Here is a 24,132-nt window from a genome sequence, read left to right as displayed (position 1 = left end):
TCGCCCGCACGCGGCGGCCCGGTGAGTGCCCGCGCCGCGCCCTGTTCCGGCCCACGGCGCGTCGCTTTGTTCCCGGCCGGCCCGCGGCGCCGCCGCCGAGCAGAGCAGGAAGTGGCCGAGCGGCGGCCTGGGCGGGGAGCGCGGGGCCCGGCCGCACGGGAGGCCCACGCCGGCCGGGCTGCGGGCCGCCCGCCGCGTGACCTTGGGTGGCCGCCGCGCCGGGCGAGGCGGGGGAGAGGGGCGCGGCGAGCGAGCGCGGGCCGGGGGCTGGGGCGCCCTGGGGACCCGGGCGGCGGCGGCGGCGGGCGCTCCGAGCAGTGCGAGGCTCGCCTCGCGGCCTCCGCGCCGAGCGGGGCCCTGGGAAGGAGACTGCATTTCCCACGGACAGAAAGTTGTGCGCGGTGGCAGGGCGCCCAGGCTGGTCCGTAGAGGACTGCTAGCCGTCCTGGCCCCGGAAACTGCTTCCTGGACTGGGTGTACTCTGGAGGTGCTGCCCACCTAGTCCAGAGCTGGGGCCTGGAGGGCAGCTGGGGCTTAGTCCTCAGATCCGGGATCCTGGCCCAGCTGGTGGAATTGTCCATGAAGTCCATGGTGGAACCCCAGGGTCTACAGGGTGTTGGGCCTGCCCTCTGTGGCCAGAGGGCTCCCTCACTCCTGGGCCCCTGGCCTGCTCTGGGCTTGATGTTTAGAGACCCTCATCCAGTGAAGGGCGAGATGCCTTGGAGGGTTTGAGGGGGCAGCTAAGCGTTGCTGCTCATAAGACCGGTGTCCCTCAGGGCCGGAACTCTTTAGAGCTCAGATTTTTTTTTTTTTTTTTAAGCCTTGTGTCATAAACAACAATAGCAGCCATAGGTCTTGATGGCAAGGCGGTCCAGGTGCAGACAGTGGAAGGAGATCCCATACCCAGGGCTGCTTGATGTGGAGGTTTCTGTGTCTTGACAATCACAAGTGTCAAGGGTATATTTTACATGGCCCTGGACAGCTGACTGTCAATAGCAGGCTTCAGGCCTGGGTGGGGGTGGGGGATATCCAGAGGTCTTGCAGCCCAGCTCTAGGCCACGCCCACTCTGCCACAGAGCCCCTGGTGGTCACTATTCGTTCTGGGCTCCCTGGCTGGCTTTCAGTCTGGCTTCTTGATGCCCCTGGCCTGCCGAGCCAAGGGTGATTTCTGTTTCGTGTGTGTGGTCTTCCTTGTGCTGGCATTTGACATAAGGCAGTGGGACCTTCCTGTTCTTCCATATTTAGCATAACTGTGACTCTGGGTGCCTACTCTGTGCTTTCTGGAGCAAAGAGGTGGCTGTAGAAGACCTGTTGGGATCCATTCCATAGTGTTGGCTTGGCTTTCTCCCAGGGCTACCAGCAGGAGGAACATCCAGAAGTTGGTTTTCTGGGTTTTGAGGCATGCCTAGGAGTTCTTGTAGCAGGGAACCAATAGGGAGGACCCTGCAGAATCAACTGGCAAGTGTCCTTCGTAGAAGCTGCCTGGTGGGCCATTGCAGGGTGCTTGGCTTCTGTGGCGCCTTTTCCACTTGTGGACTCCTGAATGCTGGGACTGTGGGTCTGTAAACCACTCTTGCTCTGGGTGCTCCTCACCAACACACCATCTGAACGTGTCTTTGTTCCTGGTGGCCAGCACAGGGCCTGGCAAAACCAGAGATGCCTGGTACATGCTGGCTGAATGAATGAGCCAGATTCACAAGAACAGGGTATGTGGTTTTGGAGGACTCTGGATTTTTCTGGCAGCTTTTAGGAGAGCTCTGAGCTCTCCTTTGCGCTGCTGCCACCACCACCTTCGTGTTAGGGTTTGTTTCCCAATTGGGGAGAAGGGAGGAGAAGCCCTGTGTGCTGCCCTAGGGGTCCCCAGCCTATGAGGGAAAATGTACTGACTAGGACATTGGTCACCAGGATGGGCCTGAGAAGTTACCATCAGGGCTGCCTGGAGGAGATGGCCTGTAGGCTGGGGTAGCAGGTTGGGCAGTCCATTGCCCTGCAAGGCCATCTGGGTACGGAATGTTCACAATGGGGCCAAGAAGCGGGTAAAGACTGGCAGCCCAGGCCCACAAGCCTGGGTCTGGGAGCAGCATCCAGCTGTGATGGGGTTTCATGCAGTGTTGTTCTGGGAGAAGTCAAGCAGGCAGAAGGGGGTGAGGAGGAGTTGGGGGCAGGTCAGAGAGGAGGGCTGAAGTGGTTGTGGAGCTCTGGGCTTCCTACAGCTGACTCCAGGCAGAACACTTTCTTACATACTTCCTTGACTTCCAGAGGCTGCTGCCAGGTCGGCTGGGCTAGGCCTGCTACGAGACACCAAGCATCTTGGGGCCACCCCAGCCTGTGAGGGTCACAGACACCATGAACGACGTGGCCATCGTGAAGGAGGGCTGGCTGCACAAACGAGGTCAGTGCTCATTCTGCACGGGTCAGCAGAGGGGTGAGGGCGGCAGGGTTGGGCCTGGGTCTGCTCAGCTCCTGGGTTTGGACCTGGGGGCTGCCCTGCTCCAACAAGTGGCAGGGGGCTTGGTGGCCCTGTCCAGAGTTCTTGTGTCTGCTGGACAGGGGGACTGCTCTCCATGAGGCCTCATGCATGTTTCAGGGGGTGTGTGCCGACCCAGCTCTCCCCGCAGGGTGGAGGTCACAGCCTCCTGGGGCCTCCTGGCTGGAGGATGAGGCCCTGTGCAGGGCCTGCAGTGGGTGGCTGCCCAGCGGCTCTGAGGGTGGGGCAAACGCTGAATCCTCCCTCCTGGCTTTCCTGGAAGGCAGTGAGGACGCTGCTACCGTTCCAGGGCTGGCAGGCTGGCAGCCGGGGCACTGCCCAAGGGCTTCTGAGGGCAAGCAGGGCTGGTTTGTTCTGCTTGGCCCTGTGCCTGCTTCATGCCTGGACTCCTGGGGCCAGGGGGCCTCTGAGCCTGTGGGGTCTCAGCTGGGGCATGTTTGCATTGGCGCTGAAGAGTTAGCTGAGCCCGGTCCCTGCTGTGACTGTGGCCCCTCACTTGGTAGCCTGCACATGGGCTGGTTTCCTTCCCACCTGCCCAGAGTGAGCTTCAAGGCCATGTGAGTAGTCACTTGCTCCTGCCCCAGGGCGGCATCTTGGCCCCTCCTGACTTCCTCTTCCTGCAGACCTGCTCCCTCCGGAAGCTCTGGTAATCCTTGCCAACGTTCACCACTCCTTGCTGGCACTCTGGCAGAGAAATAACCACAACTTGAGGGTGAAAGGAAGACCCCAGACACAGTAGATTGGGGGGTGGGGGTGCAAAAGTAGGTGTCACAAAATGAGGTTTTGTGGGATGTATAGGAACTCATAGCAGAGTAGGCCTGGAAGCCACAGGAGCTGAGGGAGAAGGCAGAAGATGCCGAGAGGAGATTCAGTGGGCCCCAGGAGGGCCCAGGCAGGGATGGAGGATGTGGTCAGCTATGTGGAGGGCTGCATCTGGCAGCTGTAGGAGGACAATATGCTGGGGCTTGACAGGACAAATGGCAAGGAGGCTATGGCCTTTGGTCCATGGGGAGCTCCTCACTTGCTCTACCCCCACTGCTTCTTACTTGCTTCCCTGTGCCTCCCTGTCTCACCAGGAGTCCCACTGCCTGTGCCCAGGTCCCAAGGTCATGGTCTTCTTTATGCCTTGCCTCTCTGTTCTCTCTGGTGATGGGGAACCCTTCCCTTCTTTTTTTGTTTTGTTGTTTTTTTCGAGGTAGGGTTTCACTCCAGCTCAAGCTGACCTGGAATTCACTATGTAGTCTCAGGGTGGCCTCGAACACATGGCGATCTTTCTCCCTCTGCCTCCTGAGTGCTGGGGTTAAAGGCATGCGCCACCACATCTGGCCCCTTCCCTTCTTTCCTCACCCCTGGCTCTTCTCCTTGCTGGACCCAGTCTGCTTCATTGGCAGATGTGTGTTGTCTAACCCTCAGAGTTGGAACTGGTGCAAGAGTTGCCTGAGCCTCAGTTTACTGGGTCATTTCCCAGGCAGGAGGCCCTCTGAGGCTTGGGAGTGACAGATTGCCTCCCCCCATGGCTGGGCCTTGTAAAGGGACTAGATGGGACATGACATAAGGCCCAGAGAGGGAAATCCAGTGACTAGATTTGAACCTGACTTGGCCACTATGTCACTATCCCTCTGCAAGAGGTCATTGAATTATTTGGGTCTCAGTTTCCCCATTTATGTAATGGATGTGGTGATGGGTAGAGACTTTGTGGAGAGGAGGGTGATGTGTACAGGGTCCTTCCTCATGCAGTGGAGAGGGATCCTCTGTGGGTTGGGGTACAGGCAGCTTTATCAGCCTCTACACACTGCCGTTTGGCACTTAGCCTCAGACCAGAAGAGAGGGCCCTATTCTCAAGCCCTCCCCCATGTCTTCCAGCCCCAGGTGGTGCCGTCTGGGTGTGTGTGGGTTGATGGCACCTGCTTGTCACATTCTTAGACTGGCCCCTACTACTGGGCCCTGCTGTAGCCCTTCGAGCCATATCCCATCTGGTTGGCTTGCTTCTGCTTGCTGAGGAAGGCCTGCTCTGGGAGCTCTCATTTTCCTGTTAGTGTCCCCAACATATGTGTCCCCCATACAGTCTTCAGCAGGCCCTGTTGGGCTGACCCTCCGCAGCCTGAAGACACTGATCCAACTGGGGTGGAGAAGGAGGGAGAGGTGCCGCAGCTGTCCCTTGAGGGCCATGCCCATGGCCCCTCAGGCGCTTGGGTCCTCCCTGCTTTTGTTACCATTGTCACAGGCTTGGGCACTGCTGGCTGGGGTGGACTGGACAGGGCTGGACTTGGCTCTGCAGGGTCTCCACTGCGCAGCCAGGGCTTTGAGCATGTTGCTTCCCGGCTGAACTTTCAAGTCCCACCTTGGCTGCTTGTGCTAGCTCCCTTGGGCTGCCCTTACCTTGTGGGCTGTGGGCATGGAAAGGGATGGTGTTCTGCATGCTGTGTCTGCACTCAGGCTCAGGCTTCTTGCTTCCTAGGCATGATGGTCACTTGTGTTCTGGGCAGTGTGGCAGAGGGCATAGGGTGCCCATCCTGAGTGGCTGGCAAAAGTTGGGGCAGTCCGTGGATCTGTAGCTGGACCTTGCAAGCCTGCTGGGCCATGTGCCCAGTTGGAACTTGGTGTCTGGGGCAGTGAACTTGAGCTGCTAAAGGCTGGAGCTAGCAGCAAGGTGGCTGGCTCAATAGACCATCAGGGATAATGAGGGTTATGTCATTGCTTTGGCGAGTGGCTGACTGGTGCTATCATACATCCCCATCGCCTCAGATCTGTAGTCAGTGAACTCCTACAGGGTCTAAAAGCCAACCTGAGGTCAGGTTGCAGGTCCAGCAGAACTTGGCCTGTGGCCTCTGGTTTCAGCCCTCAGATGACAAACCTACTCTGCGGGGGCTACAGGTGTGTCTGTGTCACTCTTTTGGGGTATTCCCTCAAAGCCTCATGTGTACAGAGCCCTGTGCCATTCAGCTGAGTCTAGTCCCATGAGAGTTGCCCTGGCAGAGCTTCCAGCTGGGAGTCCCATTTTTGTTTGCTTGGCCAGGCTTGTCATTGTTTAGTGTCCCCTGACCACAGCTAATGGCTAGATCTGGTGGGTTAGGAGAAGCCAGAAGACACTGGCATGGAGGAAGAAGGGACCTTGAGCTTGGAGTAGGCAGTGTGTGCTAGCTGGACAACTCTCTGCTGACTGACAGGGACCGAGCAGGGGAAGAATGGCCTGGCCCTTGGGGGTGTTGCTATGGCTCCCGGGACCTTGCCTAGAGGAGACCACTTAGGTAGATGTAGGATGCTCTTGTCAGAGCCTGACTTAGCTTCCAGAGGCGGAGGGTAGTGTCCCTGGTTGCACAGGCTGCAGCCCCACTTAGGTGTTTGCATGGACCCTTCTGACCCCATCCCCGAGGCATTCTGGTGAGGAGCTCTGAGGCTGGGCCAACCGTAAGGGGCTCTTGAGTGCTGCTTACAGGCTGGTTCCCTGGTGCTTGGAGGTAGAGTGTCCCAGCTGCTATGTCCTGGCCATTACCCAGTCCCTCTGCTGGCCCCAAGTTTCCTGTGTGGAGCTGGGGTTGGGTGGACTTGAAGCAAGGGCTGCAGGGATACCCTCCCTGCATTAAGGCCTATGGGCAGAGCTGCTGGAGCCTCTTAGGTTCTAGATTTTTCTGCTTGTCAGGTAAGTGTTAGCTCCAGGCAGCATCCAGGTGGCACTGGTGTGACCATGGCTTTGAACCCATGTCCTCTGTGTGGGTCCTAAACTCCCAATGGGCAGGTCAATGTCTGAGGGCAGGGGTGGTACTATGGGTAGGGCCTGGGCCTGGAGGAGACTGTGCAAGTAGTACTGGTGGTGAGGGGAAAAGGACCCCCCTGCGCATCCATGGAGGGGACAGGGATGTGGGCTCAGTGGTTGTAGGCTTAGCCCATGCTGGGGCTGAGTTTCCTGTTTTGTTAGCGTGTTGAGTTCTTCCTTCAAAAACAAACAAAAGAGGAAGCTGGGCGGTCTTCCACTGGGGTATGAGGGGTCACCGCTGGTCCATCCTGGCCCGCCAGTGCCTAGGAGACTGGTGGCTCCCCAGCAGGCAGTGCTCCTCTGCTTCCTGGTCTCTGTCTTCTGGGTTGGACTGTCCTACTGGAGCTGGGCTGCATGAGAGTCTGGGGGCAGGGGCGGGGTGGGGGGGTAGTATGGATTGAGGACTCACTGAGCTCCAGGGCTGGAACCTCTAAGCCCCAGCCCCAGCCCTACAGGGCACATGGTATAGGAGGGACACAGGCCTGGACAGAGATAGACTGTCATGTGGGCAGCCAGCTCCCTGCTGTGGCCTGCCTTCCACTTTCAGAACCCTGTGGGATTGCATCAGGCTGGTTCCTAGAAATGCCATGGAGGGGGGCAAGTGGGGGGAACTGGGCCAGCAGCCTCTGGCATCCCCTCTGCCTGGACACACCCGGGCCAGGCTTAGGGCCAGCACCAGCCGTTGAGCTCTCCTGTACTAGTTCCTGTGGGCTGCTAGGCACCACCCCACTGTGGCTGGCTGTTCCTTTGTCCGGCTCATCACTTCCCCAGAGGAGGATCCCAGCCCAGACCTGGCCCCTGGCCTGGCAGGGGGCTGGGCAGGTGGGCAGACGTGTCCCTGAGAATGCAGCAGGATAGCCTGTTTGCTGGGAGCTGCATGTTCTACTCTCTGATGCCCACAGCTTACCTCTCCTTTCCCTTCCCTTTCCTCTTCCTTTTTCCTTCCTTTCCCTTTTCTTCTTCTCCCTTCCCTTCCCCTCTCCCTTCCCCTTCTCTCTCTTCCCCACCCTCCCCCTTTCCCTTTTCTTCTTCTCTGTCCCCTCCCCTTCTCTCTTCCCTTCCTTTCCCTTTTCTTCTCCCTTTCCTTCCGACTCCTCTCCCCCCCTCCCCTCCCCTTTTCTCTCCTTCCCTCCTCTCCCCTCCCTTCCCCTTCCTTTCCCTTTTCTTCTCTCTCCCCTCCCCTTTCTTCCCCTCCCTTCCTCTCCCCTCCCCTTCTCCCTTTTCCCCTCCTCCTTCCCTCCCCTCCCCTCTTCCTTTCCCTTTTCTTCTCCCTCCCCTCCCCTTTCTTCTCCTCCTCCTGTCCCTGTTTCGTCCTCTCCCTACCCACCCCTTCCTTTCCCTTTTCTTCTTCTCCCTCCCCTCCCCTCCCCTCCCCTTCCATTCCTCCCTCCCCTCCCCTCCCCTCCCCTCCCCTCCCCTCCCCTCCCTTCCCCTCCTCTCCTCTCTCCTCTCCTCTCTTCTCCCTTCCCCTATGTTCCATACCCTTCATTTTTGTTTATTTTTCAAGGTGGGGTTTCACTCTAGCCCAGGCTGAGGAGAAAGATTCCTACTTACATGGCTCAGGCTACCCTATAACTCATTGTGATTGTCCTGCCTCAGCTCCTGAGTGTTGGGGTTACAAGTATGTGACACTAAGCCCAGCTTAATTCCATCTAGGTTCTTGGCACAGGTCTTAGGGAGATGGTGGCCCTCCCCCACTCGGGCCAGCTTGGGAGCAGGTCTAGCTGCCTGTGGCGGGGTCTGGCAGACCTTCAGAGGTTCTAGCTGGAGGCTGGGTCTGTTCCTGGGCCCCAGATTCTTATCCCCAAATACCCTTCCACTCTTTATTTATTCATTTTTTTTCTTTTTAAATTTTTATTAACATTTTCCATGATTATAAAATATATCCCATGGTAATTCCCTCCCTCCCCACCCCCATACTTTCTCATTTGAAATTCCATTCTCCATCATATTACCTCCCCATTACAATCATTGTAATTACATATATACAATATCAACCTATTAAGTATCCTCCTCCCTTCCTTTCTCTACCCTTTATGTCTCCTTTTTACCTTACTGGCCTATGCTACTAAGTATTTTCATTCTCACGCAGAAGCCCAATCATCTGTAGCTAGGATCCACATATGAGAGAGAACATGTGGTGCTTGGCTTTCTGGGCCTGGGTTACCTCACTTAGTATAATACTTTCCAGGTCCATCCATTTTTCTGCAAATTTCATAACTTCATTTTTCTTTACCGCTGAGTAGAACTCCATTGTATAAATGTGCCACATCTTCATTATCCATTCATCTGTTGAGGGACATCTAGGCTGGTTCCATTTCCCAGCTATTATAAATTGAGCAGCAATAAACATGGTTGAGCTCTAAGGAAATGAGATGAGTCCTTTGGATATATGCCTAGGAGTGCTATAGCTGGGTCATATGGTAGATCAATATTTAGCTGTTTTAGGAACCTCCACACTGTTTTCCACAATGGCTGGACCAGATTGCATTCCCACCAGCAGTGTAGAAGGGTTCCTTTTTTTCCACATCCCCGCCAACATTTATGATCATTTGTTTTCATCATGGTGGCCAATCTGACAGGAGTGAAATGGAATGTCAATGTAGTTTTAATCTGCATTTCCCTGATGACTAGTGATGTAGAACATTTTTTTAGATACTTATATGCCATTCGTATTTCTACCTTTGAGAACTCTCTGTTTAGCTCCATAGCCCATTTTTTGATTGGCTTGTTTGATTCCTTATTATTTAACTTTTTGAGTTCTTTGTATATCCTAGATATTAATCCTCTATCAGATATATAGCTGGAGAAGATTTTTTCCCATTCTGTGGGTTGTTATTCATTTTTTTTTTTCATTTATTTGAGAGAGAGAAAGAAGGAAGCAGATAGAGAGAATGGGTGTGCCAGGGCTTCCAGCTACTGCAAATGAACTCCAGATGCATGTGCCACCTTGTGCATCTGGCTTATGTGGGTCCTGGGGAATCAAACCTAGGTCCTTTGGCTTTGCAGGCAAGTGCCCTAACTGCTTAGCCATCTCTCCAGCCCTTTATTTATTTATTTATTGCCAATTAAAAAAAAAACCTTTTTTTGTTCACTTTTTATTTATTTGAGAGCGACAGAGAGAGAGAAAGAGGGAGGGAGGGAGGGAGAGAGAGAGAGGGGGGGGGGAAAGAGAAAGGGAGAGAGGGAGGGAGGGAGAATGGGTGCACCAGGGCCTCCAGCCACTGCAAACAAACTCCCGATGTGTGCGCCCCCTTCTGCCATCTGGCTAATGTGGGTCCTGGGGAATCGAGCCTTGAACTGGGGTCTAGGCTACACAGGCAAGTGCTTAACCGTTAAGCCATTTCTCCAGCCCCAAATCTGCCAATTTAAAGAAACACATTGTTTGCACACAAATTGGCCAAGTAGCTTAGTAGAAACCCAGACTTGGTGGAGAACCTTGACACTGGAAATATATCTACTTTATTTCTGCTTTAAAAAAATACTTTTTGTCGGGCGTGATGGCGCATGCCTTTAATCCCAGCACTCGGGAGGCAGAGGTGGGAGGATTGTGAGTTCGAGGCCACCCTGAGACTCCATAGTGAATTCCAGGTCAGCCTGGGCTACAGTGAAACCCTACCTCGAAAAGCCAAAAAAAAAAAAAAAAAAACTTTTTATGTTATTTTATTTGTTTGAGAGGGGGGTGCAGATAGAGAATGGGTGCACCAGGGCCTCCAGCCACGTGTGCGCCCCCTTGTGCATCTGGCCTACGTGGGTCCTGGGGAAATCAAACCTGCAGCCCTTTATTTTTATTAAAAATAAATTACATTTGTTAGAGAGAGGGGCAGATAAAGAGAGAATGGTGCGCCAGGGCCTCTAGCCACTGCAAACGAACTCTAGATGAATGTGCCACCTTGTGCATCTGGCTTAAGTGGGTACTGGGAAACTGAACCTAGGTTGTTATGGTTCACAGGTAAGTGTCTTAACTAGTAAGTCATCTCTCCACCCCCTTGTTCTTATCTGGACCCCTCATAAGGGGCAGAATGAAAGACTTGGACTATGCCACATGCCAGGTAGTGAATGGGATAGGTGGATCGCAGGAGGCCACAGCTTTTGGGACCTAGCACAGGAGCAATGGGTGGGGTCAGTGGGCTGAGTCTGAAGGGGTCCCTGGAGGAAGTGGGGTAGTCTGGGAAATGGAGGAGTATTGGGTTGGCATAGGATAGACCTGAAGCCCGGGGCAGGCACAGGCCTGGGCAGCACTGTGGTTGTGGGGCTGAGTTGAGTGGGATGATCTGAGGATACAGGATGTGGCACTGCTGGGGTGATCCTGAGGATCCTTTTATTTGATAGAACCTCAGTTTCCCCAGGAAGCTGGTGAGCACATCGAACCTTGATTTCCTTGACTGCCAAGAGGGGCTTTCTGGAAGGGAGCACAGGGCTGTGAGCTGTGGCAAAAGCCCCACCCAGGCTTGGTGGAGCAGGGCACCTTTACTCATCCAGGCTGTTCCTATTCCACCCTCTGAGGACCCAGATGAGCTATGCTCTCAGAAGGGCTGTCCTGAGCTGCACCCAGTGACTTCCAGACCTGGGGCTCCATCTGCACAGTGACACGTGCCTTTCTGCCCCCTGCCTTTGCTTGTCTCTTGGTCACAGAGCTCACTGGGAAAGGGACATGGGAACCCCGGGCCTGGGGAGATGTGGAGATGAGCCTTGGATGACCTGCGCGACTTGCCTGCATGCTGCCTGGGAGGTGGCGAGAGCTGGGCGCGCAGACCTGATGGGCTGCCGTCAGCAGGCCGCTTGTTCAATGTGCTGGAGAAGGTAAATGGGCACCCGGCAGCTGTCGGGGCGATGGATGTGTTGGCGGCGGGGGACGTGTGGTCGCTGCTGTCAGCTGGCACCCGCTCCCTGGGCCTGCTGGGGCTCACTTTGCTGTGGAGAAACAGCTCGGTGCCGCCTGGCACCATGCCAGCTGCCGCCTGCCGCTGCGGCAAAATGTTTATCCAGCAGTTTCCCTGAGAACTGAAGATGTGAAGTGGGTGTTCGTGGTACTTGGATCGGCACAGCTTGTAGCGCTGATTTGCCAGGCAGCCAGTTGGGCCTGGGGTGTAGGAACCTTCCAGGACAAGTGCTTTCCAGAATGAGTCTGAGAGGCCACTGGCCTTACCTGTTGGGTTCTGGCTTTAGGAAGCCAGGCTTCTGTCTTCCTTATCTGGCCCCTGAGTCCTGACTTTGTGACCCTGGTAGTGCTCTGCTGTGGGGGGGCCCACTGTTAGAACCCCAGCATTCAGTAAATAGGAATCCCTTTCTCTACTGTGATGAGTTGGTGGCAGGATGCCCTGGTGGAGGACCCTGGGGATGCAGGTCCTGAGGGAGCTGGATGAGTAGGGGACCCTGGGTAGTGATGGGCCTAGGTTCCTTTCCTTTGGGGCTGAATCAAGTCTAGTCTTGGAGGGGCACATGCCATATCAATTCTTTCTTCCTTGGCTCTTTTGCCTCTAGCATAGGTCCAGGGGAGCCCTGAAGGTGGGGCTTCAGCTCTTCACAGGTGCTGGCATTGAGGCATTAGGGTGGGGTAGGCATGGCTGGACCTATGAACATCTTGGAGGAGCTGGGCCCACTGTGGTATCAAGATAGGCCTGGCCCTGGGGTAGCTTGTGCCCTGTGTGGCTTCCAGCTTCTGGCTCTGAAGCAAGGGCTGGGGGTGGAGACCCCCTGGGCCTAGGTGTCTGCTGATTTTTGTGCTCACTGACAGGCTGCTATCAGATAATTCTGGCTGTGTGGTGGGTGTCTGGCCTGGGGAGTTCATGTGCAGGAACCACATTCCTGTTCATGGAGGCAAATTTGGTCTTGCTATTTGTCATCTGTGTGGACAGAGGTTTGGTGCGAGCACTCCAGTGGGCCCATGTCCCCATGGACTGCAGGAAGGTGGGGGGCTCCCATCAGTGCTACGTCTTCTCAGCTGGACTCCACTGTTCCCAAGTACAGGGCATTAGGAACGTGAATGGGGTGAGGAGGCCGAGAAGAACCTGAGCCAGCTGTGGCAGCACCCTCATAGCCACAGATGGAGACCGCTGGCAGCCTGGGATCAGGCTCTCCCTGTAGGAGTGTGAGAAGTTAGAGGGAGCCCTGGCACTGGCCACTGTCTTTCTTTCTCTGCCAGAGACCCCAGGGGCCAGGCAGCTGCCTCCTCCTGCACTTGTCTACCCTGTGTGTCCCAGTCTTGTAGCAGGCCGGGGCTTGCTGGGCTGTGTGTGTGTGGTGGCGGGGGCCTAGATGTCTGTTGTCTGGGCTGGCAGCTTGCTAGTGTCCTGTCTGGGCTGAACTCATTGCCATTCAGGCCATGGCCAAAGCCACATCTGGCTCAGTCAGCACCCCAGTGACTACTTGGTGGACCTAGAGGCGAGAGCTGAAGAAAGAGTTGTGTGTGCGTTGGAGCTGTGTCCCAGGCCTCAGGCCCACAGCCCTCTTTCCTCTTCTGGAAAGGAGACTGCCACAGGCAGTGCTGGTGGGGTAGCTCCACTCACATGTCTCCTGTGTCTTGTGGCCCTCAGTGTGGCCCAATGAGGGGAAGGGCTCACCTCAGCTTCTCCCCATTGAGTGCTGCCTCTTGCTTGCCATGCTATATCTCAGGTCCACTTCTTAGAACCTGCCTAGTCTAGGGCTTGGGCATGTAGGCTAAGCACTAGAAGTAGGCGGTTTGGAGTCAGGGGGATAGCCTGATGGTGAGGTCCAGGGCTGGGGCCCACACTGGGCACGGTGGGGGTGGGCAGCAGTTGGTAGATCAAGATGGATTTCTGGGGCACGGTTGCGTTGCTCATCAGCTCTGTGCTCAGTTAGCATCCTGGGGAGCAGCAGCTGGCGAAATGGGAGGCACTCCATCAGGGGCCGACAGCTCCAGACTGGTGCTGGCGGGTGGGCACACACAGCGGGCGGCCCAGGGTGGGACGTGATGGAGATGGGTTGTGCCACCCCCCGTGCCTTTGCTCTCTTACCCAGAGCTCCCACCCACCCACTGTATCTTCCAGGCCCTGTGGCCAGGGAAGGGGCTGCTGTGGAGTTGTTGGACATGTGTATACGTACAGGTATATGACACCCAGGCCAGGGGCAGGAGTGGATGGCCACTGGCGGTCTGTGCAGCTCCTGCTTCTGGTTTGGAGGACTCTGCAGGGTTGGGTGGCGGCCCTGTTCAGCATTCTTGGGCTATAGGGCCACATTTCTGGGGCTTGAGACCCCCTCTCCTGAGAGTTGGCATTGGCCCCTGCCCCGACGTCCTCAGTGGCTATGGGAAGTGGACAAGCTGGAGAGCTGGGCCCACCCTGGTGGGGTGGAGGTGGGTTTTCAAGTACCCTGGTGACCAAGTGTGGACTGTAGGCTGGGGAGACCTGGGCAAGCCCTGTTTGTCCCTGTGGAAGAATCTGGCACATTTGGGCACCTGTCTGCACCTTGACCAGGACTTAGATATGGGCTGGAGGTTCATGGCAGTGTTGATGTCTGAGCCTAGCAGATCTGCAGTGAGGATGAAAAAGGCAGCGAGTGAGCGAGTGAGGGGGGGGGGGTTAGGTAGATAAGGTGCTGTTTGGTGCTTGACCTAGTGCCCTGGGGCATCTGTATCTCAGCCAGCAAGACCTGGGAGTAAGTGGCCTATCCCAAGAAGTTGTTAGATCCCCACGTACCTCCACATGCCTTTATCCAGGGCCCAGTGTGGTGGGTGGACCCAGTCCCAGAGACCCAAGCCCTATGAGTTGTCCCTCCTGCCCTCTGTCCAGTGTCCCCTCAGATGAAGAAGTTGACTAATTAGTTAGTTCCCTGTTGTTCAGACTCCTTGCTCGGCAAAATGTAAATGAAACATTTTTTTCCAAGTGTCAGTATGAAAAATGACAGTCTCTGGGAGATCACAGAGGACATCTGCTCAGATTCCTAAGTGTGGGCGCCTGTTTATGGCTGATGTTGCAGATCTTAAGAGAAAATGTTTCTTTTACCTGTGTGACCCAGGGCAGGACTCTGCTAGGACAGGCCAGGTCTCAGCTGGGGACCAAGAGGTACTTCCTGGGTCTACTAGGCAGCCAGAGTCCTAGAGGACACTCTGGTCCCTGCATGGGCAGGGCTGTCCTCATATCATAGTGTGCTCTTCTTCAGTGCTTGTGCCTGCTGGAAAGGCTGCTCAGTGGCCTAGCACCCTTCCCTGCCTCCTGCCATTGCTTCTCCATACATGTAGGTGTCTAGGTCCTTTCAGGCACCCCAGATGTCTTCTCATGGGCACAGGGCCAACTTTATCTGGCCTGAAAAACATACTTCCCCCATCCCCTGGACCTCAGCATGGCTGTCCTAGCCACTGGAGCTGGGTCTCTGGGAACGGGTTCACATGCAGCTCCTTAATCTTCTGCCCCACCGCTTGCAGGGGAGTACATCAAAACCTGGCGGCCACGCTACTTCCTCCTCAAGAATGATGGCACCTTCATTGGCTACAAGGAGCGGCCTCAGGATGTAGAGCAACGCGAGTCCCCCCTCAACAACTTCTCAGTGGCACGTAAGGTGTTCCCATAGTCACCTGGTTGATGGGGTGGTTAGGCAGGCTGGCAGGGAGGTTTGAGCCCTCTGTGTCCACTGGGCTTTGTAAGGGTGGCCCCTATTATGTCTGTGTCCTAGAGAGCAGGCTGGGCAGTGTTGGCTCTGAGCCTCCTCTAGAGCTGGTGAGTTGTCAGCTCTGGCTGGGCTGGGCCATCCTTGTTAGAAATGCTGGAAGGCCAGCACATGGTGATTGAGCCTGACAGTGGTGGGCAGGCTGGCCAGAGCCAGTCCAGAGCTCTCACTGGGAATTTCTGGTGGGAACAGTGGAGGGGCTCGTGGCCCTGGCCGCCTGTACCACTCCAGTAACCACCCCTGTGGTTTCCCTGGGAAGGTGATCAAGAGGTTCCAGACCCTGTGGGTTGGTGCTATGGTCCTCTCAGCTAAGGTGCCAGAGTAGTCAGCCTTGTCACAGCATAGGGGAGTGTGATGAGACGGGACATGCTGCAAAGCTCCATCCTCAAGAGCCTGGGGGCTTGGGCCCTGGGTTCTTGTTCCCTGTACCACCTTACTGACCAGGGCTCAGCTAGGCACATGGGTGTGATGGAGTGCTGGGAGTGCAAGCTATGGGGATTGCTAACTAAGTCTCCATGGTCAGCCTCAGGCTGCAGAATGTGGTGCTCATCTGTGTTCTGCTCCCAGGCACCTCCTTCATGTATCCTCTGCCCTGCAGGTACCTCTGTGTACCCTGCCTGGGATGCACTCAGTCCTGTACCAAGGAGGTAGGGCCAACAGGCCCCGTCCTTAGCTGCTGGTTGGGGAACAGAGGCCCTCCTCTTTAAGCGAGGCCCCGGGCTGAGGGGCTTTCTCGCGGTCTTCACCCAGCTCAGGTCCCGTAAACCCCCTTTCATCTTCAGGCACGGCGAGGCAGTAGGGGATTTGTGGGCCCATGTGGGAGTGAAGGAGGCAGACACTTGCCCAGGTTCTTCTCAGGACCTCAGTCAGGGCTGGGGAGGGGCCCCTGTGTGGCCATCAGCATTCTCGGCTGTGGAGCCACCCTGGGAGTGATCCCTAGGTTAGTGTGATGGGAATGATAGGAGTTTCTGGAAGATGCACATGGGTGTGAGTACTGGAGCTGCTGCGCAGTGGGCAGGGCTAAACCTTCAGATAATGTCTTTGGCTTATACCAGTACAGAGCAGAGTGTGGGTTGTGGCTGTGTCCTTCCTTTGGGACAAGACCCGGGCCTTGGTTATGTTCTTGTCCCAGAGTGGGGGGAGGCTGTCTGCTGGGGTTAAGGCCCAGGGCAGTTTCCCACTTCCCTGTCCTGTGTTGACATAGGCCTTCCCTCAAGGCTGGGCCCCAGACCTCCTCTTAGTCTCTGGCCGGGAAGACTGCTCACTCAGTGGAGCCTAGCAGGCCCCTCGAATTGCCAGAGCCTAGATGCTGGAATGTAGGAGGCCCCTCTGCTCCTCCTGCTTACAGAGTCCTGCCGGGAAGTTCTCTTGCTGCACTCACACCCTCAGGGCCTGCCCTCCCCACATGACCTACCATTGCAGGTGTGGGTGCATGCACAGTTGTGGCTCAGGTGTAGTGTACTTCAGATATGGTGTACTGCAGGTGTGCATGTGATGCAGATGTGCTGTGCTCTGAGGTGTGTGCTCAGCTGTGTGTATGTGTGTGTGTGCATGCGCGTGTGTGCTGCAGGTATATGTGCTCCAGGTGCTCCATATGCAGTTGGGGAAACAGATTTCCTGTATCCCATGGGATGAGTGGACTTGTGCCCAGGCCCCCTCGTCCTCTGAGGCCTGGCATGAGGTGAGGGCTCAGAAACTGAAGGAAGGAGGGAATTACCTTGGGAAGGGTGATGGTATGGGATTGGCTGACCCAGCCTAATTCACTCTTGTGGTGCCTCCTCCCTAGAGTGGCACATCCTGGTAAGAACAGAGGACATAGAGCCAGGTTTGGTGGTTCTCACCTATAATCCCAGCACTCAGGAGGCTGTGTGAATTTTAGATCACTCAGGGCTACACAGCAAGACTCTATCAAAAAATAAAAATTTTAAATTTAAGAAAATGTAAAGGAATGGGACAGGGCTTCTTAAGACAGAGTGAGTGGGGGTCTGAGGGGATATGGCTTGTTCTGCCAGGAATGTGGAGAAGGTTGAGGGAAGAGCAGGTGGGTGTGTACAGGTGCTCCTCTGGCCCCTCCCCCAGAATGCCAGCTGATGAAGACGGAGCGGCCCAAGCCCAACACCTTCATCATCCGCTGCCTGCAGTGGACCACGGTCATCGAGCGCACCTTCCATGTAGAGACGCCTGAGGAGCGGTGCGTGGGGCCTGCATGGGGCTGGGCTGCAGGAGACAGCATCAGGATTGCCAGCTGCATCCACTCAGGGCCAAGCTCACTTTAGAGCTGCAGATAGCTGTCTGCTGAGCCCATTTTGGAAAACTAGTCTGGTTCTGTTTGTCAGGCGTGGAGGGGGAAACACAGGGGGTCTGATCCTGCTGTGGCTAGGTATTGGTGTTCCCAGCACTGCATGAATGAAGAGGCCCAGGCTCGGCACAGCTGCCTATGGCTTCAGGGCCAGGCCAGCTAGAGCCCTTGTTTGTACCTGAGACCTCACCTGACCCCTTGCAGGGAGGAGTGGACGACTGCCATCCAGACTGTGGCTGATGGACTTAAGAGGCAGGAGGAAGAGACGATGGATTTCCGATCTGGTTCACCCAGTGACAACTCAGGGGCTGAGGAGATGGAGGTATCCTTGGCCAAGCCCAAGCACCGAGTGGTGAGTATGGCCCTGCTTTTGCCTCTTCCTGGGCCACTGATGACTGTGGAGGGGCCTGGTATGACTTAGGGCTCCTACCTGGCTTTCTACATGGGCCTAGCTCTCTCCCTTTCCTGGGTGAAGTGGGAATATTGGGGCCAAATGGGGCTGGATTCCCAATGGACCCCAAAGGCCAGCAGACGAAAGAAGTCTGTGACTTCCTTGGGGTGATGACATGGGGCCTCACCCTGTACACGCTGGAGGCTGTGACTGCATATGTACTTCTGGTTGGAGGGGTCTTCATCCCACAGATAGGCTATGGTGAGCAAGGTGCTGATCGGGGATTCTGCCCACAGACCATGAATGAATTTGAGTACCTGAAGCTGCTGGGCAAAGGCACCTTTGGGAAGGTTATCCTGGTAAAGGAGAAGGCCACGGGCCGCTACTACGCCATGAAGATCCTCAAGAAGGAGGTTATCGTTGCCAAGGTGTGGGAGAGCAGGGCTGAAGAGAGGGCACGGGAGGGCGGGACTGGAGAGGGAGTGTGGGAGAACTCCCCGACCTGGTCTTGTCTTCCAGGATGAGGTGGCCCACACACTCACTGAGAATCGTGTACTGCAGAACTCCAGGCACCCCTTTCTCACGGTGAGCGGGCTATTAGCCTGTGTCCCTCAGTGGCTTGGCGAGTAGGGTCAGGTGAAGGCTCACAGGGTGATGTCCTATCATAGTAGGTTTCAAGAAAAACTTAAGTGGGGTTGGGAGGTGATTTGGTACTTGTTGGCTCAGGGTGGGGGGACCTCAAGCTCACTTTCCCCCAGGCCTGTGTCCTGCGGCAGGGCCTAGCCTGCAAGGCTTTACTGAGTGGAGCTGAGCTCCAGCAGCTTGCTTTGCACCAGGGTTCCTACTCTGGGCAGATGTGCTCCTTGATGGGAAGGACAGGCAGCACCATGTCTGGGAAACTAGGCATTGTGCCCTCCTCACACTCCGGCCTTAGGTAGAAGGAGCAGTCCGCTTCTCATTCTTGACCCCAGACTCCATGTTGCTGATCTTTAAAATGCACCTCACGGTGCGATATAGTTGCTGGTAATGCAGTATCTGGAGGCTGAGGCAAGAAAATTGCAGTGAATTTCTAGGCCAACCTGGGCTACAGTGAGACTGTGTCAAAAGAGTAAAAGAGCCTTGGTGCCTGTGGCCCAGCTAGATGGCAGCAGGATGCCAGAATATTCCTGCCACCCTGCAGCTCTGAGGCTCCAGCTGTGCTGATTTCATTTCAGGCCCTTAAGTATTCCTTCCAGACCCACGACCGCCTCTGCTTTGTCATGGAGTATGCCAATGGGGGAGAGGTAGGGCAGGGCATGGCACTTCTGGGGTGGGTTGGTTTCTCGGGGAGCTGTGGATATCCTGTCTGTAGTTCAGTCCCAGTGGTGTGACACCAGCTGCTTGCTCTGGGTGATCTGTCCTTGCTGATTTGGGGTCTTTAGGCTCCCTGCTGGCTGGTCCCTTCTTTGCTCTGTCCTGTGGGTCGTGGGTGGGCCCTTTTGTGACTCCTCCTCAGCCCCGCCCACGTCTACAGCTCTTCTTCCACCTGTCCCGTGAGCGTGTGTTTTCCGAGGACCGGGCCCGCTTTTATGGTGCCGAGATCGTGTCGGCCCTGGATTACCTGCACTCGGAGAAGAATGTGGTGTATCGGGACCTCAAGGTGTGTCTGCAGGCCAGGAGAGGTGGGGACCGGGGTCTGGTGTTGATGACTAAAGCCCCTGCACAGCTGGAGTAGGCTGGAGGGGGGGGGTGCAGGACAGAGCCTGGCCTTGCTGACCAAGGCTTCTGCACAGTTGGAGAACCTCATGCTGGACAAGGATGGGCACATCAAGATCACAGACTTCGGGCTGTGCAAGGAGGGCATCAAAGATGGCGCCACCATGAAGACCTTCTGTGGAACACCTGAGTACCTGGCTCCTGAGGTGCTCTGCCACTGCCTGTGTGCCCCCCCTCCCCCTGTGCCCTGGGCACGTGGTGACAGAGTCCCCCATCCAGGTGCTGGAGGACAACGACTACGGCCGTGCAGTGGACTGGTGGGGGCTGGGCGTGGTCATGTACGAGATGATGTGTGGCCGCCTGCCCTTCTACAACCAGGACCACGAGAAGTTGTTTGAGCTTATCCTCATGGAAGAGATCCGCTTCCCACGCACGCTTGGCCCTGAGGCCAAGTCCTTGCTCTCTGGGCTGCTCAAGAAGGACCCTAAGCAGAGGTGAGAGCACTAGGGACCCTGGGCTCCAGCTTTCTGACCCTGTTCTACCTTGTACAGCCTGCCACCTGTGTGTGGCCAGGACAAACCCAGGCAGTGGAGGGTACTCACCTGCTCAGGAAACTAAATCCTGCAAATGTTCCCATGGCCCTGTCATCCTGCAGGGCATGGCCCAGGTGACACCTGACCCCTGGACCTGTCTCCCATCCATAGGCTTGGTGGGGGCTCTGAGGATGCCAAGGAGATCATGCAGCACCGCTTCTTTGCCAGTGTTGTATGGCAGGATGTATATGAGAAGAAGGTACGTACCAGCTCCCGCCATCACACATCTTGGTTGTCAATGGCTCAGACCCCATCAATGGTTCACACTCCACCCTGTGCTAACCCACAGGCACCCACATGCCTTCCTTTGCCCACACACCCGCTCAGTGTGAGGGCAGCTGCCCTGCACACCTTGCCCAGAGCCTGCTAGGCCTGTTCCAGGCCCTTGCCGGTGCTGCTGCCTGCATGGGGCCCTCTCTCTTGGCTCCTCCCTCAAGTGCAGCACGTGCAGTCTCCCAGGCCTCACACTCCACCAGGCCCTCTGTGTCTGGCCTCAGTCTCCCCAGCTGCAAGAACCCCACCTCACTCTAGGCTCACTCCTGCCTTTTGGCACTGTGACAGCTGTTGGGAAGTAGCAACACCTCCTGCACTTGGTCTGTGGTGGGGTGCCCTTCGACTCCCAAGGGACCCCAGAATGTCACCTTGGCTCAGGTGCTCAGAGCACACTATACCTAGATGCTCTAGGTGCACAGCCTCAGTGTATCCACCTCGTTCCTGCCCTCTGATCGTGTGGGGGTGTGGACAGTGCTTCCCTTCTGCCTATGCCCAGCCAGAGATCCCATGAGTCTGCACACAGTAGCACTGGCCCCAGGCCAGAGTTGGGGGGATGGTGTTTGAGGGTCTTTGCTGGTGGTACTTGAGGGTCTGTCTGATGGTCCCAAATGTGCAGACCACTTTTGGGTTGGCTTCCTGTCTGAGTGGGTTTTGCTTGCTTACATCCCTGCTCCCTGAGCTCACCTTGTTGTGGCCCAGTCTCCTGTGACCCCTTTACCCAGTCATAAGAAAACCTTCAAGGATAGAGGGCATGGTAGTGCACACCTTTAATCCCGGCACTCCAGGAGGCAGGGGTAGGAGGATCCCTCTGAGTTCAAGGCCATCCTGAGGCCTCACAGTAAATTGCAAGTCCAGGCTAGAGCAAGACCCTACCTAGAAAAAACAAAAACAAACAAACAAATGAAAGAAAACCTTCAAGAACAACAACCGGAAGAGCAAGGCCTGTCCCTGCTGCCTGGGGATTGACAGGACTTAAGGAGCTGGCTATATTACCTTCTGCCCCTTTGGGGTTGTGTTCCCCAACCTACACTGCCCTGCATAGGCAGTCCCCTCCCGGGGCTGGGCTTCTGCACTGGCAGAGTGCCCCTCAGGAAGTCAGGGCTGCCTGGAGAGAACTCGCCTGAGCTGGGTGTGCGCGCAGTCTTTTGAGTCCTCTTCCCTCCCTGCCTGCAGCTCAACCCGCCCTTCAAGCCCCAGGTCACCTCTGAGACTGACACCAGGTACTTCGATGAAGAGTTCACAGCCCAGATGATCACTATCACACCGCCTGACCAAGGTGAGGGCCACTCCACCCACCTTGCCCAAGGGCTGCAGTATTGAGATTGTGCTGGCTCCACATTTAAAACCCAGATTTTGAAAGTATTTTAATAATTTATATGCAAGGAGAATGTGAGTGGGTGTGCCAGGGCTTTTAGCCCCTGCAAACCAACGCCAGATGCATGCACCACTTTGTGCATCTGGCTCTACATGGGTACTGGGGAATTGGACCCAGGTCATTAGGCGTTGCCTTAACTGCTAAGCCATCTCTCCAGCCCCAAGCCCCAGATTTTTAAAAGCTTCCCCTTCCCAAGACTAACATTTTGAGGGCTTGGTTGCAGTGTCCACTTGCCTGCCTCAGGTTCTGCTTTGTAGCAAGTGGGCTGTTTCTGGATCCTGTGTCTGAGCCTTCTTTTGTGGCCAGCAGATGACAACATGGAGTGTGTGGACAGTGAGCGGAGGCCGCACTTTCCCCAGTTCTCTTACTCAGCCAGTGGCACAGCCTGAGGTCCAGCAGCAGCAGCCGCCGCCACCACCACCGCCACCAACACCACCTGTGCTCCTCCATGTTGCTGGCTCCAGTAGCCCTGCATGGACCACCTCTGATGGTTTCATTTCATGGCTGACCTGGGGAGGAACCATGGCAGCCTCTAGGACCAGGGGAGCATGTTCCCACTGTGGGCAAGAAGAAAATTATCCTGCGGTTTTTCCTAATTTATTTCATCCAATTTGTTCTCCAGATATGGCCTCAGTGCTCAGAACAACTAGATTCAAGTAGGAAGACATTAAGGACTTATGCAGCCATGTGCAGTATGGGGCTCGTGGGTCTGTGTGGGCCCTGTCACTGCTCCCACTGGCTCATCTACCCCATGTCATTTTTTGTCTCTGGGGTCTAGGGCCAAAACTCAGTCTGGGGATACAGGGAACAAACACCCTCATTGTATGCTAGCTGGCCCTCTCTCTCAGGTAGGGCACATAGTAGTCCCCAGCACTAGGGCTGTGCCTCTGAGGATGCTCAGGAGCCACCCCGCCCTTCAACAAGACCTGGGGTGAGTGGGCCAGGGTTCACCCAGGGGAACAAGATTTAGGTTTGATGTTTATTGTGTTGTTCAAAGGCATTTCGGGGATTTTAATCTTAGTGACAGGAATGCCCCTGCTCCCTTCCCTGCCACGTCACAGCCCTCAGTGGTGTCCATCCACTGAGGTAGCAGCCTCTGATTTCTTGTCTTAGCACTTGTCCTTTTAGATGCTTTATTCTCTGGCTGTTACCCAGGCCTGCCTTCCCCTGGCTGGATGCTGCGACTGCTGCCGCACCATGCCGTTTTTTACAACACTCAACTTTAGCATTTTTACTATGATAAATTATCCCTCCAAATTCTTCAATAAAAATTGCTTTTCAAGTTTGTGGTTGACTTTGCATGGGTAGAGTGGTATCCTTCTGTTCCTGAATACTAATTTAAGCCCCACCACCGGGATAGATTTGAGGGTAAGGGGATATAGCTAAGGGTGATGGAGGAGTCCTGCAGACCTGTGCCCAGGGTTCGTCTTCTGTCCCAAGGATCTAGGGTGACTTGTGAGAAAATGTTCTACCAGCAAGATACACCTTGGGAGCCTCTTCCACTGTCCCAACGTGGCTGGGTGAACCAACCACTTGCTAGCTGGTGTATACTGGCTTCTCTGCAGTTAACAAGCCCTCTGACCTCTAGGAAGGACTGCAGCCAGCTGAGCCACAGAGCAAGAATGGCCTAGGAAACCACTTGCTCAAGGTCACAGCTCATCTGGGCATAAGTGGAGAAAGGGCTGTTCCCAATAGGAGCAGAGGTCAAGGTCACCCCTAGAATGCCAAGACCCAGCTGAGGCCAGGATGTGCTGCTTGTGCCATCTAGTGGTTTGCTGGTGGGACTGCTCCCATAGAAAGGGGCAGAGGCAAGTGAGCTGCAAACACTGGCCATTGCAGGAGGGGTGGCCCTTGCTGAGCTCTGCAGGTGTGGGCACGCACAAAGCCCAGTGACCGGAGGTCTTCACACTGTCTGGCCCTTTCCAAGGTGGGGTGGGTGACAGTCTAGGCCTCTTGGAGATACGCATAACCAATTTTTCAGCAGCCCAAATTTTCCTCTGCTCTTTGGTTCCAACAGGCTTTTTTTTTTTTTTTTTTTTTTACACGTGTATCACTGGAGACAAAACTTGCACACTGGACTTCCTTGACGTAAGGGTCTGTAGCAAACAAGCACCACAGAAAACAGGACACACAGCAGTGGTTTTCACAACCCTCAAACTTAGCACAACGCATCACTGAAAGTGACTAATGGGGTGTGGAAATGGGTCAGGACTGGGTCAGGTGGAGTGGCACAGGCCGCTCCTTTCTGTGAGGCCCCTTGGGGATGTGTCCAGTAGAGGGAGAGGCCTCAAAATGGGCACTAGCAAATGGCCTTTGTTATGTCGTTTTCTGACCCACACTCACCTTCCTAGATGGCACCATCTGAGACTACATCCCTGAGGGAGAGCAGTGGGAAGGTTGTCCAAGGAGCCAGTTATCTCATGCCAATCTCATCACACAGCACATCTGGGAGACATAGGTGCTCTTACAAGGAACAGGCCTGGCCTAGTTTTCAACATAGTAGATGGAGAGGTAAGGTCCTAAAGCCTTGCAAAGATTGGCGAGCACTGAGGATGGGCAGACAGTGGTAGTGGACTCCCTCCACCAAGTGAAAGGCAGAAGCTTTGCATTTGAGACAGAAAATTCTTTTCCTAAAAACT

At 55.5% G+C, this 24,132-nt stretch overlaps 1 protein-coding gene across 1 annotated transcript; it reads left to right on the top strand.

Annotated features, from left to right (window-relative positions):
* On the top strand, positions 1-22,775 carry Akt1 (AKT serine/threonine kinase 1). Its single transcript, XM_045154311.1, has 14 exons — positions 1-21; positions 2,260-2,392; positions 14,626-14,754; positions 16,947-17,058; positions 17,371-17,518; positions 17,854-17,985; positions 18,077-18,142; positions 18,772-18,840; positions 19,071-19,196; positions 19,330-19,458; positions 19,532-19,746; positions 19,957-20,044; positions 21,292-21,394; positions 21,803-22,775. The coding sequence occupies exons 2-14, from the start codon at positions 2,347-2,349 to the stop codon at positions 21,880-21,882; spliced, it is 1,443 nt and encodes a 480-aa protein (XP_045010246.1). The 5' UTR covers positions 1-21; positions 2,260-2,346; the 3' UTR covers positions 21,883-22,775.
* Positions 22,776-24,132: the final 1,357 nt, after the last annotated feature.

This window comes from Jaculus jaculus, chromosome 7 (assembly GCF_020740685.1).
Source record: "Jaculus jaculus isolate mJacJac1 chromosome 7, mJacJac1.mat.Y.cur, whole genome shotgun sequence".
NCBI classification, from domain to species: domain Eukaryota; kingdom Metazoa; phylum Chordata; class Mammalia; order Rodentia; family Dipodidae; genus Jaculus; species Jaculus jaculus.
The sequence above is the reverse complement of the archived record's forward strand: the minus strand, read 5'-3'. Positions and strand labels throughout refer to the sequence as shown.

Coding starts and splice junctions, on each gene's coding strand:
- Akt1 (XM_045154311.1), top strand. CDS start 2,347: ATGAACGACGTGGCCATCGTGAAGGAGGGCTGGCTGCACAAACGAG. Junction 17,986..18,076: donor AGGAGGTTATCGTTGCCAAG/GTGTGGGAGAGC, acceptor CTTGTCTTCCAG/GATGAGGTGGCCCACACACT. Junction 19,459..19,531: donor CTGAGTACCTGGCTCCTGAG/GTGCTCTGCCAC, acceptor TCCCCCATCCAG/GTGCTGGAGGACAACGACTA.